General features: G+C 49.4%; 1 protein-coding gene across 3 annotated transcripts; it reads right to left on the reverse strand.

Annotated features, from left to right (window-relative positions):
* Nucleotides 1-277: 277 nt before the first annotated feature.
* Nucleotides 278-17,461, reverse strand: FOXN4 (forkhead box N4). 3 transcript variants are annotated; one of them, XM_053993747.1, is made up of 10 exons: nucleotides 17,088-17,461; nucleotides 16,134-16,219; nucleotides 6,668-6,831; nucleotides 5,807-5,916; nucleotides 5,572-5,718; nucleotides 5,303-5,430; nucleotides 4,472-4,568; nucleotides 4,162-4,369; nucleotides 2,798-3,157; nucleotides 278-597 (listed from the first exon to the last, which is right to left on the reverse strand). In XM_053993747.1, exons 2-10 carry the CDS (start codon nucleotides 16,214-16,216, stop codon nucleotides 479-481), a joined length of 1,416 nt encoding a protein of 471 aa, XP_053849722.1. In that variant the 5' UTR covers nucleotides 16,217-16,219; nucleotides 17,088-17,461; the 3' UTR covers nucleotides 278-478. The 3 variants fall into 3 exon arrangements, with proteins under 3 accessions (XP_053849722.1, XP_053849721.1, XP_053849720.1); XM_053993746.1 differs by lacking the exon at nucleotides 278-597 and adding an exon at nucleotides 733-2,028 and having other exon boundaries at nucleotides 5,578-5,718; XM_053993745.1 differs by lacking the exon at nucleotides 278-597 and adding an exon at nucleotides 733-2,028.
* Nucleotides 17,462-18,888: the final 1,427 nt, after the last annotated feature.

Here is an 18,888-nt window from a genome sequence, read left to right on the forward strand (position 1 = left end):
GGCATTTCAGAGGGTTTCAGGAACAGGGTGACACCACAGAGGAAGAACTCTTAGAGTAAATACCTGTAAACTCTTTCAGTAAATACCTGTAAATTCTTTCAGTAAATACCTGTAAACTCTTTCAGTAAATACCTGTAAATTCTTACTCTCCTGGAGGATTTGAGCCAAGGATCCACCTTCAACTTGGCCACAGGGTCTGTAAAGGGAATGAAGCTTGGGGAAGCCCAGCCTGACACCAGAGCAGGCAGCACACAGCACATCCAGAATGTCCCAGGCGTAGTGCTAAGAAATGTTTATTTAAAAAAGCAAAGACATCGTAGGTGACACCAGTCACAGCAAAGGATCATTCATCACATTTGTCCTCGGACAATAAATTATGATGTGGAGCATCATGGTGCCCTTTGGAAGAGGTTGCCATGGAGGGATGCACTGGGAGGATACAGGCACAGATGTTTCCAAGCCCCTGATCTTCATATTTTCAAGCAAGAAAGTGCCCTGTGGGGCCACTCCAGCATCCTGCACCCTCCAGCTTTAATCCATGGATGGGTGTGGGAGAGAAAAGCCTGGGAGCACCTGGATACAGCATCAGGAAATTCTCTGAATGCACAGGAACAGACAAAACCCAAGATATAAATATCACTTTTTGCTCACAGAGGTATAAGTCGACTAAATGCTAAATTCAGCATATTTCAGATGTTTCATCACATTATTTGCAATGTAAGTTAACAAGTACAAAGCAGGGTTTGACATTTTTTTTAAAAGCAACATTAGAATCAGGTTTTTTAGTTAATTAGCAAAGACTATTATGAAAGGTACAGTGACAATATTTGGTCTCTGAATTTTTTAAAAAGCATGAGTTTCACAGTATCAAAAGTGCTTATTAAAGAAATGTAGTGTAAAAACTGTGATAAGATGGTTGTGGTTCTGATGATGAATAATTTAGTGGCTGAAAAACAGGTTACTGCAGCATTATACAAATTGATCAGTGCCCAGTTCACATAATTTCTTTTCATAACAATAAATATAAATAAATTTACAAATAGTAATACTGCCTAGCACAAGAATAGACAGAAGCACAATACACGAGACTATAAACAAATCTATTTTTTAAAAAAATTCTAAAAATCAGCACAATTCCTAAAATCCTCTAGCCAGTGATCAGTTTAATAGTTCAGTAGTACCACTTCCTTCAGGGGTGAGGACTTTTACAAATCTAGATATAACAATCTGTTAGGGAGGTGAGTTTTCCTTTTTTAGTGGTTTTGCTCCTTTTTTCCTACCTCCTAACAATAAATTAACAACAGTTACTTCAGAAAAGTGTTAGTGGTGCAAACGTCTCCAGGAACTGGGGGAGGTCTTTGTCCAATTTGGCAAATTAAGAAAAAAATGACACACCAGGGGCACAATCAACCAACTTGGGGCTGGCCAGCCCCTTGGTTTGTGGTGGCTTCTGTGACAGTGGTGACACAGCAGCTTCACCGTGGTGTGGAATAAATTTAATTCCCTTAACTGGGTGGTCTTTAGCTCAGTTACATTCAAGTGAAAGTTCCTGCTGCCTTCCAGGTCCTTCTGGAGAGCTCCCCAGTCCCACAGCACAAATGTCCACGCCCTTGCCATGGGGGGAAGTGGTTTTACAAGTCCCAGCTTGATTCATTTTGGCCTCACACGCTGGAAGCAGCCAACACATCCCAAAGCAGGACGAGCCCTTGGAGCTTCCCGGTCGGATTTTAACCACGGGGAAGAACCGTCCCTCGGGATCCGCGGAACGGTGCCAAGCTCAGAGCAGAGGGATGGCTTTGTTGCCTTGGGGGTTCATGTACTGAGCAGCTGCCACATTGTCCAGGGTGGTGTAGGTGGTGTAAAGGCCAGTGACCTGCAGGTCGGAGAAGGAGCGGTCGCTGCCGCTGGACACGGGCGTGAGGCCGGGCGTGCCCAGCTCGCAGTCAGAGAGATGCAGGGGGGAGTTGCTGAAGGCACCCAGGGTGTCCAGGCTGAAGCTGTCGTCTTTCATCTCCTCCCAAATGTTCCCTGGAAAAGATGGAATCCTGCTCACAGCAGCACAGCCCCAGGTCCCCGGGGCCGGGACTGAAGGGCTTCATTCGCTGCTCAAGGGTGGGACCACGGTGGTGCAAAGGGCACCAAGTCTGATCCCCCAGATCCTGTGATTCCAGATTTTCTGGGCAGTGTGTCTGATCCCCCAAATCCTGTGATTCCAGACCTTTCTCCAGCAAGTGTGTCTGATCCCCCAAATCCTGTGATTCCAGACCTTTCTCCAGCAAGTGTGTCTGATCCCCCAAGTCCTGTGATTCCAGATTTTCTGGGCAGCAAATGTGTTAAATCCTCTGATTCCCGACTTTTCTGGGCAGCAAGTGTGTCTATCTCCCAAATCCTCCGCTTCCAGACCTTTCCAGACAGCACCTCTCTACCTGTGCTCTACCCAGGACCATGTCAGGCATTGCCACAAACCAGAAAAGTTCTACTTGCACAGAAGGAGAACCCCAAAGCACGAGCAGAGCTCTGTTTTCCCAAAGGCAGAGAGATGTGGTGTCCCAGATCCAGCTGGTTGGACACCCCTGCTTCCACCCCCTGCAGTGCCTGCACTGGAGCCAGGAATGTGCTTTGCTGTCCCACCTGGCACAGGGACAAAATCCACTGAGGGTGACCCGGGAAGTCACCCTGCAGATGCCAACACCCAGCCTCATCCCAGAACATCCCACTGAGGATCCTGGTTGGATATTCAGTGACAAACACATGCACAGACCCCAGCTCTGCCCTCCCCCAGTGCCTTGCCCCGTACCTTGCAGTGCGAAATCCATAATGCTCGGATCCAGAGCATCCACCTCCGTGCTCATGTCCACCGCCACGTTCGGGAAGTCCGGGGCGCGTCCCATGGGATGGTGGGGCAGGGGGCTGTGGCTCATGTCGGGCAGGGTGTGCAGAGGAGGCGTTTGTGCGGGTGCTGGTGAGTTGGGGGCGAGGCGAGCCTGGGTCTGGAGCTGGTGGTGCAGCGGGAGGGACTGCAGGGACAGCGTCATGATGGGCTGGGGCTGGAGCTGGGACACGGAGATCCGGCCCAGGGGGGGCCCCTCGGGCTCTGCCTGCTTGTTGGGCCGCCTGCAGCTCTCGGGTCTGTCGGTGATCAGCTTGTCCAGCTCCTCTGCCCATCCCAAGGAGGAAAAGAGATGCTTTAACCCGTTTGTGTAAGCAGGGACGGCCCAAAGCACAGCCGCGTTTATGGCATGAACTGACTGTCACCGTGTGGGACCCAGCACAGGCTGTGACTGTGCAGGGAGCAAAGAAATGCCACCTAATTCCTTCCCCAAATCCACTTCCATGGTTATCCCTGACTGAGCTAAGAAATGATCATGAAACTGCAGAACAGCCCAACCACCCCTGATGGCAGCTCACCCCCAGCTGCAGAACTTCTGTGCTCAGATAAACACTCAGAATTCTGCTTATCTATTAAAAAAATACAAAAAAAAATCTGCTTATCTCCCAAATAACTACTAAAAACTCCTGACTGTTGCAGTGGCCCTTTGCTTTTAAACAAATAGCATGTAATTTATCACTGACTACATGCATTTTGTAGCAAAAAAACTCCAGTTGATTTTGTCAATACTGAGCTCCTGAAAGCTTTGAAAATGTGTTCCTTTATAAATAAGAAATGTTATAAATAAGGGGAAGAATTATAAGTAAATAAGATGTAAATAATAAATATACTATAGATAATATTTGATATAATATAAATATATAGATATAATTGATATATATAGATAGACTATTATAGATATATAAAGTATCTATAGATATATATAATATATAATATAATAATATATATTATTATATATAATATTAGATATTTGTCTATATAAATATATATTAGATAATATAGATAGTAAATAGATATAAATACATAATATTTATAATAATATAGTATTAAATAATATTAAATTCTATTTTATAAATAAGAAAATGTCTTAGGAAAGGGAGAGTTTTGCAGAAGAGCAGGCAAGAAACACCATTAAATTGCTTCTCTATGAAAAGTGCATTAAATGTGACTTGATATTAAAATATTCCCACAAACAGCAACCCCAGAGGCAGCGGAGCCGTGCAGGGAATGCCACGGATGTGCAGGATGGGGACGTGGGACACCAGCCCTACCTGGGTTAGCCATGCTCCTGTGAATAGCAGCCAAATCCTTCCTCTTCCACTTCTGCATCTCCTCCTCCATCTTGTCGATCTTGGCGGGGTTGAGGGCCCAGAGGCAGCCCTTGCGGGAGGTCCCGCTCAGTTTGTTCTCCACCTTCTCAAAGCACTTGTTCAGGGACAGGTTGTGGCGCACGGAATTCTTCCACCCATCCGGGGCAGTCTGCGAGGGGCAGGAAGGGGTTAATGGGAGCAGCCACGGGGTGGGGGGTGGGGAAAAGGGGGCTGGGATGTGGCATTTCCCAGGTCGGGAATGCTCAGGTACCTTGAAGTAGGGGAAGTGCTCCTTCATGAAGCTGTAGATCTCGCTCACGGGCAGGCTCCCGGTCTTGCTGTTCTTCAGCGCCATCGCGATCAAACAGCTGCGGGCAGGGAAGCCAGGAATGGCTTGGAATCATGGAATGGCTTGGGTGGGAAGGGATCTTCAAGCTCATCCAGTTCCACCCCCTGCCACCTTCCACTAGCCCAGGTTGCTCCAAGCCACGTCCAACCTGGCCTTGGACACTTCCACAGCTTCTCTGGGCAGCCAGTGCCAGGGCCTCACCACCCTCACAGGGGGGAATTCCTTCCCAATATCCCAGCTAACCCTGCCCTCTGGCAGTGGGAACTCACTCCTCTTGTCCCGTCACTCCATACCTTCTTCTGGTCTAGCAACCCTGGACCCACCTCTTCTGACACAAGCAGCTGGGATCCTGGGATTTCTGTTCCCAAGGGCTCAGGTTGAACTGATTTAGAAGGGACCCACAAAGATCATTGAGTCCAGCTCCTGGCCGTGCACAGCATCATCCCCAAGGGTCACTCCACATTCCTAAAAGGATTGTCCAAACCCTTCTTCTTGGGCTCTGCCAGGCCTGGTGCTGTGACCACTTCCCCCTGATCCTCAGATTTTACTCCTCTGTGCTGTTACTCCCCACTGTGCTGCTCTCCAGGAATTACTTTGCTTGTTCAGTCCTGCTACCCCTCAGAGGCAGCTTCCACAGAACTCCTGCGTGGATGAGGGGATTTTTGTTCCCTTCCAAAGGACTCAGACACCCCTGCAGTGTCACAGCCATCCCAGGACAGGCTGTAGGCAATGTGCTCCCTGCTCCCCACTCACCTGTAGGAATAGATGGGCTTGGGATAATGCTTTGGGTGCAGCTCCTGGGCAGAGTGGGGAGCCAGGCGTGGCTGGGAATAGTGTGGCTGTGTCCCATAGGATGTGTTGTAGATTGCTGCTGGGTTACACTGCGTGCAGAGGGAAAAGAAGGGAATTGTTGGATGCAAAATGTCCGTGGGTGCGTGGGTTTAGGGATATTTTGGTTTCCTTTTAAAAGACATCTAGATTTGATCTTGGCAGGTACTTCAAGACAGACAACAAGAACATACCAGTACCTGCTGGGGGTTCTGGGCCAGGGCAAACATCTGCTGGGAGTGAGGAGGAGGATGAGGAGGAGGAGGAGGAGGAGGAGGGAAGAGCTGTTGCTGTGTTTGCAAACCAGGGGACAGCTGCCCACCCACGGCGTAGGGGCTCATCTGCCGAGAGAAACACAACAGTCAAGGAATTATCACCACCTTGTCCCAGGAGCTGGGGCAATAATGAGTCACCAAGGCCTGCTCTTACATTGGCTCCATGTGTTGAAATGGAATTGAGGCCCAGGATTCCCTGTGGGAGGCTGGCTTGGACATGGATCATCGCCCCGGGTGTCGAGTGCATCGTGCTCCCCACGGGACCTGGCGTGGAGAGAGGAAGGCAAGGAATGCTCCCATGGAAGCACAGTTCAGGGAAGGGGGTTAATAGATGCAGCTGAGCACAGGGAAGCTCTGGAGTGGAGAATCCAACTTCTCTGGCTTTTCACAGCTTGCCCAGATGACATCAGCTGCTCCCAAAACTTGTTAGGCAGGGAATGAGAGGTGGCAGCTGTTTAACAGCCCTCGGTGGTGACACAGACACTGTGTCTTACAAAAGAGAAATAACACATCCAGCATTAGCTGGATTTGTGCTCTCAGGCAGGCAGGGTGACACGCTGGGCTCTGTGATGTGTGTTTACCTAAAGGATGTTCACAAGGGAAAGAAAGGAGTTCAACCTGCACACGCTGCAAGGCTGCAAGAAGCAAAGAGGTGCAAGGTAAATGAGGTGCCCTTTGTTTTATCAGTGTTGAAACAAAGCAGAAAGATTAATTATCTAATTTCAGAGCTGTTGAAAACCTCTGAAAGCCAGGACTTAAAATACCTCAGCCCAACAAGTCACCAGCAGCCGCACTGAGCAGAAATTCCCATGGGATCTGAGTGTTGCCAGTGCTGGAGCTCTCTCCCTCTTGGAATGAGGGGAAGGCACCAGCAGAGCCCTCATGAGAAGCCAACACGCTCCAGGAAGCAAAATGTAAAAGGACAGGAAAAGGGAGCCTGAGGGGGAGTGGCAGGGGCAGGTTGTGCTGTTTAAGGAGCAGTTGTTCCCTATTCCCATTTCCCACCCCACAGTACCTGTCTGCTGGAGCATGGCATTCTGGGCCCCCAGGCTGAAATCCATTCTCCCACTGGCCATCTGTTGGAGCCGAGGCACATCCACGGATGTCAGCCAGGACAGGGACTGCAAATCCCCTGGGAGCTCATCCTCACTCAGCTGGGACGGGTCTGAAGCCAGGAGTCTGCAAAGCAGCAGGGAAGGTTACCAGGAGCAGGGATGGGGCTGCATTGTCCCTGGAAAGAGATGGCTGGGGTGCCAAAGCTCCTGCAGGTCAGTGGGAAGAACCACCAGGCTGGAATTCTGTGTCCAAATCCAGATGTGCCCTGCGGTTTTACAGCTGGTTACTGACACCCTTTGCCTGGTCTTGTGTTCCTTTGGCCAGTCTGAAACACTCTGGTTAAGAAAACCTCTTGTGGAGCATTTTTAGGGGAAGAAGGCCCAGGAACCCAGCAGAGAAACTGCCTGGAAACAAACCCAAAATTATTCCTTATTTTCACATCTGTCAGAAATTTGCACTTGTTTGGCTTTGATGGGGGAGAAACCAGGACTTAGAACCTGATCTTTCTATATTAACCCTGCAATCCAGAGCCTTGGAAGGAGTTTTGTGCCCACCTCCTGGGGAATGTGTGTGCTGCTGCTGCTGGAACACCTGGAAAAACTTTTCCAGCCCCTGGATCCTGTCAGTGGTGACAGATCAGCAGCTGCATAAAAAGAACTTCACAGACTGAACTGCTGATATCTTCCATTCAGATATGTGAAGTTATTGATACTTAAAAAAACAATTTTTAGGCAGTTTTTGACAGAGTAAAGGACCAGAATGAAAGGTTTGAGACTGGAGGCACCATATCTGCCAGGCATCAGCAACAACAGCAGGCACAGCTGTGACAGGCTGCTTTTGGTTTAAAGCTCTCCTTTTGACACCTTTTACATGCTCCAAATCACCTGTTTTGCTTTGCTTCTGATGGAGCATATGGTACAAAACGGGAATATTGGAATATATTTACAGTACTCAAAAATTCCTGTGTGGTCCAAACTCCCCATTAAAGTCGATAAAAGAACTCTTGCAAATGAAAGGCTAAATTAATTAATTTATGTGGAACAGTATTACAGGAGTCACTGGTACCTGGAGGAGTAAAGCAGTAATTAGGACGTGTCAGGAAGTTGTCACTCGACACGCAGGGTAAACCTAAAGGGATTCAGATCCAGGAAAACATCTTTATCTCTCAGAAGAACATAATTTAGTTGGATGCAGTTGATTTTGCTTTCAAACCCTTTTGCTTTCAAGAGCTCTCAGAGATGTGTTAAAGTGGTGTCTGCTGCTGATGTGTGTTTGCTGCCAAGTGATGCTGCAGAAACCTTAAATAAATCTGGTCTCTTGCTGAAGCATCTTTTATGTCTTACATGACTCTAAATCAGCTTAAAAGAACGAGGCAGAACTCCAGTGCCTGCCTACCCTGGAGCTTTCAGCTCCTCTATTCAGGAATTCCAGAAACACCTATCAAGGCTCCCTGAACCTCTGTCGGGGAGATCTTTAAAGCAAAATGCCACTTGTTTGCAAAAAGATTTTGTAAAGGAGAAGGGAGGGGGGGCGGAAATCAACGCGGGACCAAGAGCTAAAGAAAAAACCCTCTTCAAATCTCCCTCGCAGCCTAGCCCGTGTTCTCTCTCCTACTGTAGTTACAGGGCAATAATTAGCATCGCCATGGTTACGCCGTTATTTCGCGAGGCCTGGGGACTTCCATCCATTAAAAAAAAAAAAAAAAAAAAAAAAAAAAAAAAAAAAAAAAGCCCATCAGGTGACGGCTCTCCCGGCGCGGAGATTGGCTGGATTGGAAGAAAACAGGGGCATGAAATGATTTGAAAAACCGGGCAGGCTCGGGGTCGTTTGCAACAGTTGGTTCCATTGAGGGGGAGCCGCCGGCCCTTTGTGCGCCCAACGCCCGCCGCCCGCGGCACGTGGCCCCCATTGTCTTTGGGGACCCCGCTTAATTGTCCCACCCGCTCCTTTTTTACAAACCTCCCATTAATCTGCCCCGAGTGACAGGCGACACACAACACACGTCCCCTCGCCATCTGGCACCCCGCGCCCTGCCAGCGCTGCCGGCCCGGGCGGCACTAACGGGGTCAGCGCCCCGCGCACGCCGCTGGCAGCGCCCGCATCAGCCCTGCCGGGCAGCATCCCCGGGCAGCATCCCCGGGCAGCATCCCCGGGCAGCGCCGGCTCCTGCCTCACCCTCACCCGGGATGCACCCAGCCCGCGGATCCCCCGTGGGAACGTGGGACTGCGTGTCCCGCTCAGCAGCCGCTCCAGGGACACGAACAGGGCCGAGGAAAGGGTCTGGTGTCGGCTGGAAAATTGCTGTCACTGCCATGAGGCTCTGTTTTAAACGGTTATGAAGATGCAGTTGTATTTAATAACTAGGGAAGAGTGCAAAATGGCTCTTTCTCCAAGTCTATGGCCTTCCCTTCCCTTCCCTTCCCTTCCCTTCCCTTCCCTTCCCTTCCCTTCCCTTCCCTTCCCTTCCCTTCCCTTCCCTTCCCTTCCCTTCCCTTCCCTTCCCTTCCCTTCCCTTCCCTTCCCTTCCCTTCCCTTCCCTTCCCTTCCCTTCCCTTCCCTTCCCTTCCCTTCCCTTCCCTTCCCTTCCCTTCCCTTCTTTACAGTTCTTTCACAGTTTGAATTTGAGTTTACATTTCTTTTAAAACCACCCCAGCCTGTTCACTAAGCTTTTTTTAAAAATGGATTTGCTAGTTATCAGATTAACATTCTATTAAAAATGAGAGAAAAAGCAAATTCAATCAGAATTACATCCCTGCCCATGGCAGAGGGTTGAAACAAGATATTTAAGGTCCCTGCCAACCCAAACCATTTTGGGATTCTGTGTTTCCATGATTTGATAATTCTATGATTCCATGGTTTCACGTTTAAAGATTATTCTTCAGGCTGCCTTCAAAACCAATGTTGAGATCTGTCATGTCTTAAAGAAGGTGAAATTTTAAAGAATTCCCATTGCTGCCTGGCTGAGGAGTTTTAAAAGTCTGGGGATATTCTGTAGCATAAGCCCAGCACATCTCCCAGGCCACAGGCTCAATGTGTGCCCTGCTTCCAGTGAAGAAATTCCAATTTAACTGCAAAAAAAAAAAAAAAAAAAAAAAAAAAGAGAGCCAAGCACGGGAATAACCAACATTGTCATCTCCTGGGGTTCAATCTTCCTGACCTGAAAATTGCCTGTGCCAAGACAGCTACAGACCCATAAGTACATGTTGGAATGCCAGGTGGGATTGGATTCTGTTCCCCACCACCACCCTGCTCATCACTTTGGAGGGTAAACCTCAGGAGGATAAACCCCAGGAGGATAAACCTCAGGAGGATAAACCCCAGGAGTCAGAGCTCCTGCCTTTGGCTGGGTGTTCACAGCCCCTGGCACAATGGGGCACTGTGATAAAAGCAGCCTTTCAGTGCATGTAAATGAGATAAATAGTGATAGGCTGTAATTAATGCACTGCTGAGCCTCCCCTGCTCATTCCCAGGGCTCCTGGAACAGCCACGGAGCCACTGAGCCCCGGCAAGGGGAGGCTGCAGTCCCACCAGATGTGTTGCAAACGTGGTGTTGTTTTTCAGGGTGTGGTGAAATGGTGCAACTCCACTTTTACCCCTCTGCTTTCAACTCTCTGCAGGAAAACATCCCCTGCTTCTGTTTCTCTCCCAGAAAGGCACCTGCAAGGATGAGAATCCAGAGGGTGCTGAGGGTTTAAAGCCCAGTTCTCCTGTGTATCCCAGGATGCTGATCCATAGATCCTCCTGTGAAAAGTGCCTGGAAAACTGGGTGTGCTACAGAAATGCTCCATGGCACTGTTAGTCTGTACAATCTGCTCTGGAGTTATCTGCCCAAAATATTTACCCCATCAGGATAATTGGATCAGGAGCACCTTGGAATGAGAGCCCTTTCCAGATCTGATGCTGGGCTCACCTGGCAAAGCTCACCAGAGCCTGCCAGCAGTACAAAATCCTCACTCACAGCTACCTAAAGGTATCTTCACCTTTTTCTCCCCACCATCAAGAGCATCCTGCTGGCACAACGTGGAATTGGAGTCATTCCTGGCCAGACCTTGCAGGAGTTTAACACCAGAGCTGGATCTGAGTCTGCACCCACCAGTGGGGCTTTGCCACCTTTCCTCAGGCTGAGCTCAAAGTGGTTCCTCACCTTGGGAACCACTGCCAGGGGAATTATCCATGAATTATCCACGTCCCTATTGCATGGGATGGTGAACTCATGCCTGGAGACTGTAAGGACCCTCTCCTCAAGAACCCATCACCTCCACCTGCAACAGAGCCAGGCCAAAACCCTGCAGCTGCATTTGGGGTTTTCCACGGTTTTAAGTCTCACTCAATGGACAGGTTTTTTCCCATTTTCAGCACTGCCACCTGAGTTTTTAGCCCAGACTTAGGTGACACAACTGCTCAACAGGCAGGAGCAATTGGGTGATAGGTTCTTAATTAGCTGTTTGCAATCGTTTATTCAGTCAGAGACAATTGGACAGGAAGAGTCCAAAGAAAACCTCTTCTAGCAGTGGTGTTTTCCTTTGTCTGGGATTACACAAAATCCTCAGGGCAAGCACAGAGTTCTTATGTGCAAGACAAGGAAAAGATTTGTATTGTGACTCTCAAGCTGTGTCCATGGTGAGAAGGGTGCTCTGTTTTACTGAAGGATTCAACTTCCCCCTGTCCTTCAGCTCCTCATTCCAGCTGCTCTGCTCCTTCCCCTCCCATTTTCCTGCCTCCCAGGTGCTTTTCCCCCCACTGTTTTCTGGTTTCCACACTCACAATCAGCTGTCCCTTTCAACTTGTTTCTGCCCCAGCTCCTCTCCTGCTTTACCCACCAGCTCCCAGAGTTTTTGGTCTGTAATTCCTCCTGGAAGGCACAACACACACCCAGTCCCAAACCATCATCCCACCCCCTCTCTCTGTCTTCAAGATCTTTGAGTTATTTCTGGCCTTGCTGGAAATCAGAACAAAAATTAAGCAGCTTTCCAGGGATAAAGAAGGTCCCTCCTTATCTATAACTCAAGAAATATTGCATTATCAGAACAAAAACTAGTGAGGAAAAAGCAAATAACATCATTAACCTGGCAGGTGGTGATGGTCTCTTTCCTTGCACCACGCTGGACTCTGAAAATCACCTGCACAGGTACTTGGCACTAAGAACAGGCTACAGCTGCACTCCTGGAGCCTTTTATCCATCCCAACTCCCCATTTCACAACCCCCATTACACCAGTTCACTGTGGGATCAGTGAAAAGTGGATTACAGTGAAATGTGTAATGCTTAAACCCAAGAGGAAACGAGAGGTCAGGCAGCATTGCACCCCCAGCCACTCATTCCCTGCTCTGCTCTGACCATCCCTAGGCTGGGATTTGCTAAATACAGCTGGGATCTAACTCTGGAACCTGTTTGGTCAAAAATCCCAAACCAAACAACTCAAAAATCAGCTCTTTGACCGATGTTAGAACAAGCAAAAAGTGCTGAAGCATCAGGCACTAGAGGAATGTTTTATATTAAAACCAGGACCATGGTCTGACAGGGAAGCTACTTTTTCCTGGGAAATTGCTGCTCATTAGCACTGGAGCCTTGTGTAGGGGTCAGTGCAGTGTAAAGGGAATATCAGCTCTACAGGCTGTCCCTGGGCAGGGCTCTCAGGACCCCCTCAGTCGCTGGGCCTGCAGCAGCTCCTCTTCCTGCACTTGTCAGTGGGTGCAATGAGCCTCTGAGATCCCCCAGGAACGCTGGAAAAGTCCCAGTTCCCTTTCTCTCCCCCTGTTTTGGCCAAGCACCCTTTCTGAGGGAAGGGATGAGCCCCTTCTGCTCCCACAGGACCCCGAGGTGCTGCCCCAAACCAGCCCCTCCAGCTCCGCCGTCACCGCGGGACTTGGGGAGAAGCAAAAGGCCACAAATTTTTATTCCTCCAGATCAGCACATTTCAGGAGTGCCGAGGAAACAGTCGTGCTAATCCACTTAAATCAATCCAGTTTGACTGATTCCTTGGAGGTTTCTCACTTTTTTTTTTTTTTTTTTTTTTTTGGGAAAGAATGAAGCAACTCCCGTGCTGGAATTCCTGGGGCACTCGGAGTCATTATCTCACTGCCTGTCAGACACGCACGGGAATGTCACGGGAATGGACACTGGCACTTTCTCCAGGAACAATTAGGGTGTTGTTAGTGATGCATTTGTAACCTTTTGTGTGCACACTCCCATCCATCCATCCATCCATCCATCCATCCATCCATCCATCCCTCCATGCCAGGGGACAGAGGTGTCACTTCCTCTCCAGAAACCCCCATGCAAAAAAAAACAAAACAAAACCAAAAAAAACCCAGACATGAGAGCACAACAAATGTGCTCAAATTAGAGATTTGTCACCTTTTTCCTGTCACATCTGGAATTTATGGAGTACAGCGGTCCTGTGCTTCTTAATCTGATTTTACACTAAACTGTGACAACATAAAGTAATTAAGGGAAAAATTGATCAGACTAATGAGCTAATGAATATAGGAAATTTTTTTAAGAATCAAAGAGATAATTAAAATGGGGTAAAGGATAGTTTAATCCACTAATATATTGAATTATTAATGATTAACACCTTTTGATCAAAAATAGGTAATTTAAAGCTTATTTCCTGTTTAACATATAGAAAATGCATTGCAATGCCTTCAAAATTCTCCACAATGCTTCTGTCAGATGGAAATACATAATAACACAAAAAAACATAGAAATGTGGTCCTTACACCAAATATTGTTGAATCAGATCTTAAAATCAAAATGAGAGATTTCATATTTCAATTAAAAGTATTGCCTGAATTGCTACAAGGCCCAAGAGCTGAAGAACCTGAATTCCCAGGAATCAGCCCATAAATTCCATGGGAAAAGCCTGGAGCTGGCTCCTATAATTTGCACAGCTCTGTTCTGGAACCACCACTGCATAGAAACTTCTGGTCTGCCAGTGCTGTGATTTAAAATCAAAATACTGGCACTAAAACATGTTAAATTATTAATTATGATTAACAAGGATGAAGTGCTAAGGGTTAAAAAATCTCAGTGTGTTACAATTCTCTATTTTCATCCCCTTAAATGCGATATGGAATCATTAGAAGTATTTGTCAGCCCTGCAAGGGTGAATATATGGAATATGGTGGTATTTTCTGTAGGAAACTAAGAGAGGCAGCTGCTAAAATAAAGAATTACTTCACATTGCAGCCAGGCAGTGACAGCGCCATAAAAACAGGCAGTGGAGGAGATCTGATGGCCCTTAATCATCCCTGTGCTGCTTTATATCCCACAGCTGCACTGGTGGGAGAGATATTTGCCTAAAATCATTTTACTGGGGTGCAAAAAGTCCTGAGATTTCACACAGCAGCCAAAAGCAGCCCAAACCTCAGCACCACCCCGAGCCACAGCAAATTTACTGCAGATGCTTTGGAGCTGCACAATTCAAAGATCTGTTAAAATCAGATTTTTTTTCCCGCATTCCTTTTACAAAAAAAAAAAGAAAAACCAAAAAATTAAAAAAAAAAATCCCAAATCCCAGGTTTTCCAGCTGTAAGCATAATCATGATGGGTGTCTGGGGGTTCAATCCCCTCCCTTCCCAGCCTTTCCTCCTCGCTGCAAAGCCGGGGCTCCTCCAAGTCCAACTGTCCCATTGAAAGATTCCAAATGAGACAGAAGAGTATTCTCAGCACAGCCCCAGCCTCCCACTCGCTAATTGGAGGCCATTCCCCATTTTGTGGAGCCTTGATGCTCCCCCATGGAGAACTCGGGACTGTGGGTTCCAGTCTTGGACTGTGGTGACAGCAGGAGAGTAAACAGAGCTGATAGAATTTGACAGGTCTATTCTTTTCTTAAAATCATTCAGTCTAAAAGATTTTCTTTTACATAATCCAAAGTGTTTTCTCATGAAGTAGGACAAATACTGCTCTGCATTTATGGTGCAGTTCAGATTTTATGCATTTTTATCAGAATTTGCCACTATTAAACGAGGTCAAATAATTCGTTTTAAAGCCGCGGCAAAGAAATCACAAGTGGGTGAAAAACTTTAGAGAACTGAGTTCAAAACGTTTCACAGAGGACCCAAAGCTGGTTTTTAAAAAGAGGAAAAGAAGAAAGTTATGATTTTTTTTTACTGCAGTAAGAGAAATCCTATCTTTCTCCCCCAAAAAGCCTTTTTTTTTTTTCCCTGCAGCTCTGAGTTAAAGAACAGTTCTCTCCCTAAAAAAGGGGCTTTGTTGAGGTGGTGAGTTGTGCAGGGCACTGAAGATCCAGCCTTAAATCCACATCCCAAAAAGTCCCTCTCACCCACACCCTTCCTTAAATCCCAAATAATTTCTTCACCAATATTTACGTAGCCAAGAAAAATGCCCAGAGCAAACAGTGCCTCGGGAAAGAGCAGAACCAGAGCCACAAACCTTTTCCCCAGAGGCTGCAGGGACTAAAACAAATCCCTTGCTGAGCTGCAAGAGGCTGAGCTGCAGCCTTTGCATTTTGAATAGAGAGAGGCCAGAGAAGAATACCTGCAGCAGCCACAGGAAAGGTTGCAAACCCCTCAGGCTGGGAGGAATGAGTCTCTCAATGCTCATTTTACATTAAAAAAATTAATTAATTTTCTTCTGGTTTGCTCTCTGTTTTGTTGTGAGAACTGGGGCATGTTGTGTGTGTTCTGTATTTATTGGAGCTTTGCATCATGTGACAAAATGTAACCTAACATAACCCAGGGCTCTGTAACTCATGCAGAACCCTCCTGCAACCTCTAACAATGCTTTGAAATGATAAATGGAAGCATGGTGGTGCAGGTAAATTAAATTATGAAAGGCTCTTGGCAAAGCCAGGTTTGTTCCCACCCATATTAAAAGCCCTTTGACATGTTGTCAGTGCTTTGGAGGGCTACACAAGTGCTTGTTTTAATTAAAAGCTCCTCCAGTGTCTCTTGTTTAGTCTCTCCATGACTGCTCCATAACAATGCAAAAAGTGATCTGCAAGGGAACTTTTAAATTGTTATATTTTGACGAGAATATCCTTCTGTGGCAATGCTTGCACAGGACAGAGAATTTAGAGAGAGGTCAGCCCAAGGTTTTGGAGGTGTATTTATCAAATATAGGTTAGTATCAAAATCAGAGAATCATAGAATTATAGAATGATTATGGATGTAAAAGACTTCCAAGATTAGCAAGTCCAGCCTTCATCCACATGCCACCATTGTGAATACTTTAAACAGGAATGTTTTTAAATAAGGAATGCATTGTAACTGGCCATCAGCCTTAGAAATCTTATTTAGAGTGGAGCAATAATCCAGATAGCTTAAAAAAAATACAGAAGAAGAAGAAGAAAAGTGGATTTCTACATGCTAAAAGGATTTTTTTTAGGAAGCAAGGAGGAAGCAAGAGGAGTTGGCAGCTGTGCCAGTGCAGTGCACGTTTTTGAAACGGATAAAACCTCACCTGTACTCCTGCGAGGGGTGGTGGTTTTGCCCTGAATTCCTAATGATTCCTGACATTATGGACGGGATATCGCTCTCTATCATCTCCTGGGGAAGCAGCAGAAGGCAGCGGTCAGCAGCAGTAGCTATCCAGCACTTCAGCAGCGGCGGGAGCCACCGACCCCGCCCGAGCCCCGGCACCGGGGCACGGCACAGCCCGGCCCGGGCACCGGCACCGCCAGGTGCGCTGCTGGCACTGGGAAAGGCAGGAAAACACTTCACGGGGGGATGATCCCATCCCAGAGAGGGACCCCTGAGGGAGGGACAGCTACCGACAGGGCTGGGGGTACCGGGAGCACCGAGCCAGCCGGGAGCGCTCTCGCCTTGGGCTGCTCTTGTCTCCCAAACAGCATCCGTCGCATTTTTGGGTGAAAAAGCTGCGGGAGCTGCAGCGCTCCGAGCGCGCCCGGGCTGCCCGGGGATGAGGGGAACCGGGACACCCCAGCCCTGGACGCCCAGAGATGGAAGGGGAGCCCGGGAGAATCCCAGCACCGCTGCCCCACGGATGGAGAGAGCCTGGTGGTTCCCAGCCCCGCGGATGGAAAGGGAATCCCAAATCCGGGAGAATCCCCAAACCGCTGCCCCAGGGATGGAGGGAGCCGGGGAGAACCCCAGCCCCGCACCCGCGGGGATGGAGCGAGCGCGGAAAAACCCCAGACCCGCTGCCTCGGGGCTTCAGGGGGAGACCGGCTCCCCAGAGCCGCTGCCCCGGGGATGGAAGCGCCCGGGGGTCCCCAGCCCTGGTGCCTCAGGATGGAGCGAGCCCTGGGATTCGCAGCCCCGCCGCCCCGGGGATGGATGGACGCAGGGAGCCGGGGGTTCCCCATCCCCGCTACCCCGGGATGAAGGAGCCCGGGGGTGCCCATCCCCGACCCCCCGACCCCCGCCCGGCGCTGCCGCCGCTCCGTGCACCAACCTGTCGGGCGGGGCCCCGGGGCCGCCCGGAGCTCGGCGGGCGCTCAGTGCGCGGGGCCGGCGGCGGGGCCGCGCTCCGGCCCCGGTTTAAATTTCCCTCTCCGGAGCTGTCCAGCCCCGAGCATGCGCGGCCCGGCCCGGGGTCAGCGCCGGGGCAGGGCCGGGCAGGGCCGCCCCCCGCCCCCGGTGCCTCCGGTGCCCCCGCCCCGCGGCACCGGCCCGGGCAGGGCGGGCGGGCGGCGCGTCCCAGCGGAGAGCAGCGAATAAACAGGGGGAAGAGCCCAGATTAACCCAACTTTGTGCAACTTTCCGGAGGGAGGAGGGGGAGGGATCCGCCCGTTCAAACGGGCACCGGCGGGAGGAGAGCGGAGCGGGGGCGGGGGGCGGCTCGGGGGAGCCGGTGCCCAACGCCCGGTGCCCGGTACCGGTGCTCGGTGCCCGGTGCCCGGTACCCGATGCCCGGTACCGGTGCTCAGTGCCCGATGCTCAGCGGTCGGGGCCGGGAGCTCCGTCCCCGGTAGCCGGTGCCGCGCTCGGCGCTGCGGGAAGCGGAGCGGAGGCAGCGGCCGGAGCCGCCTGTCCCCGCCTGTCCCCGCCTGTCCCCGCCTGTCCCCGCCTGTCCCCGCCGCCAGTGCCGGGATGGCCGCGGGAAAGGGCGCGGGAGCGGGAACGGAGCCGGGACAGCCCCGGGAAGGCAGCGCCCGGTCTGAGCCTCAGCGCTGCGGGAGTGAGGGATGAGGATGGGAGGGTTGAGGATGGGAGGGATGAGGATGGGAGGGTGCTGAGGCCCTGGCACAGGGTGCCCACAGAAGCTGTGGCAGCCCCTGGATCCCTGGAAGTGTCCAAGGCCAGGCTGGACAGGGCTTGGAGCAATCTGGAAAGAGAATAATTCATTCTGAGTAATTCTTCCTCCTCTTTCACCAGAAGCTTTTAAAGCGTGGCTCAGCCACCAGAGAGTGAAGTCTGATGATAATGACACGAATTTAGGACAGTGTTACCTCCAAGGACCAGAAATACACAGATCAAACATCTGAGCCAAGGTCAAATCCCACATCAGCAGAGATCCAGCCCCAGAAAATATTAGCTTGGACTGTCCAGGTCTTTTCTTGAGACCAGATTTTATTTCCTATAAACCCATCATCAAAACAGGGACCAACCTTCTCTGCCAGGAAGGTGGCCTCTAAGCAGAGGCAGTTTGAAGTCTGTGATGACACTGGGTCCTTTGGGCTCAGCACAGCGAGGCTGAAATGTGGAAATACTCCCAATATCCTTGCACAATTAAAACCCACAAGATCCATGACAAATGTATTTCCTTGTGCTTGCCAGTTTACCACAGAGTATGGAGGGGATGAGATGTGAAGACAGAACTTTTTTTCTGCTCTTAATGAGAATCTGTTCACTTTGATGAGCATCAAATCTCTCTCTGTTAATTGCTGTCAATAGAAGTGGAGATTAATCAATGCTTCTATGAATCAATGCCTTTATCAGGCACCTCTGGAGAACTGAAATAAGAGAAAAAGTCACAGCACTGGCCGAGCCTCAGGCACGGAGTTTGCACAGTTGCAAGTGTTCCCTTAATTACAGGCTGCATTAATTAACGTTGGGCTGCAGCTTATTAAAAGGTCATCTCAGAGTCGCCACATCCTTACCTGGTAACTCAAAAAACACTTTAAAGAATGCGTTCCCGTGGCTGAACATTTGCAGGATAAAACACAACGTTCCTTCCAGATCTCCTTGGAGCCTGTTCAAGACATTGTGCTGAGCTTTCCCCCTGGCTGCTTTCCTTGCAGGAACACATTCCA

Source organism: Vidua macroura, chromosome 18, assembly GCF_024509145.1.
Source record: "Vidua macroura isolate BioBank_ID:100142 chromosome 18, ASM2450914v1, whole genome shotgun sequence".
Classification (NCBI taxonomy): Eukaryota; Metazoa; Chordata; class Aves; order Passeriformes; family Viduidae; genus Vidua; species Vidua macroura.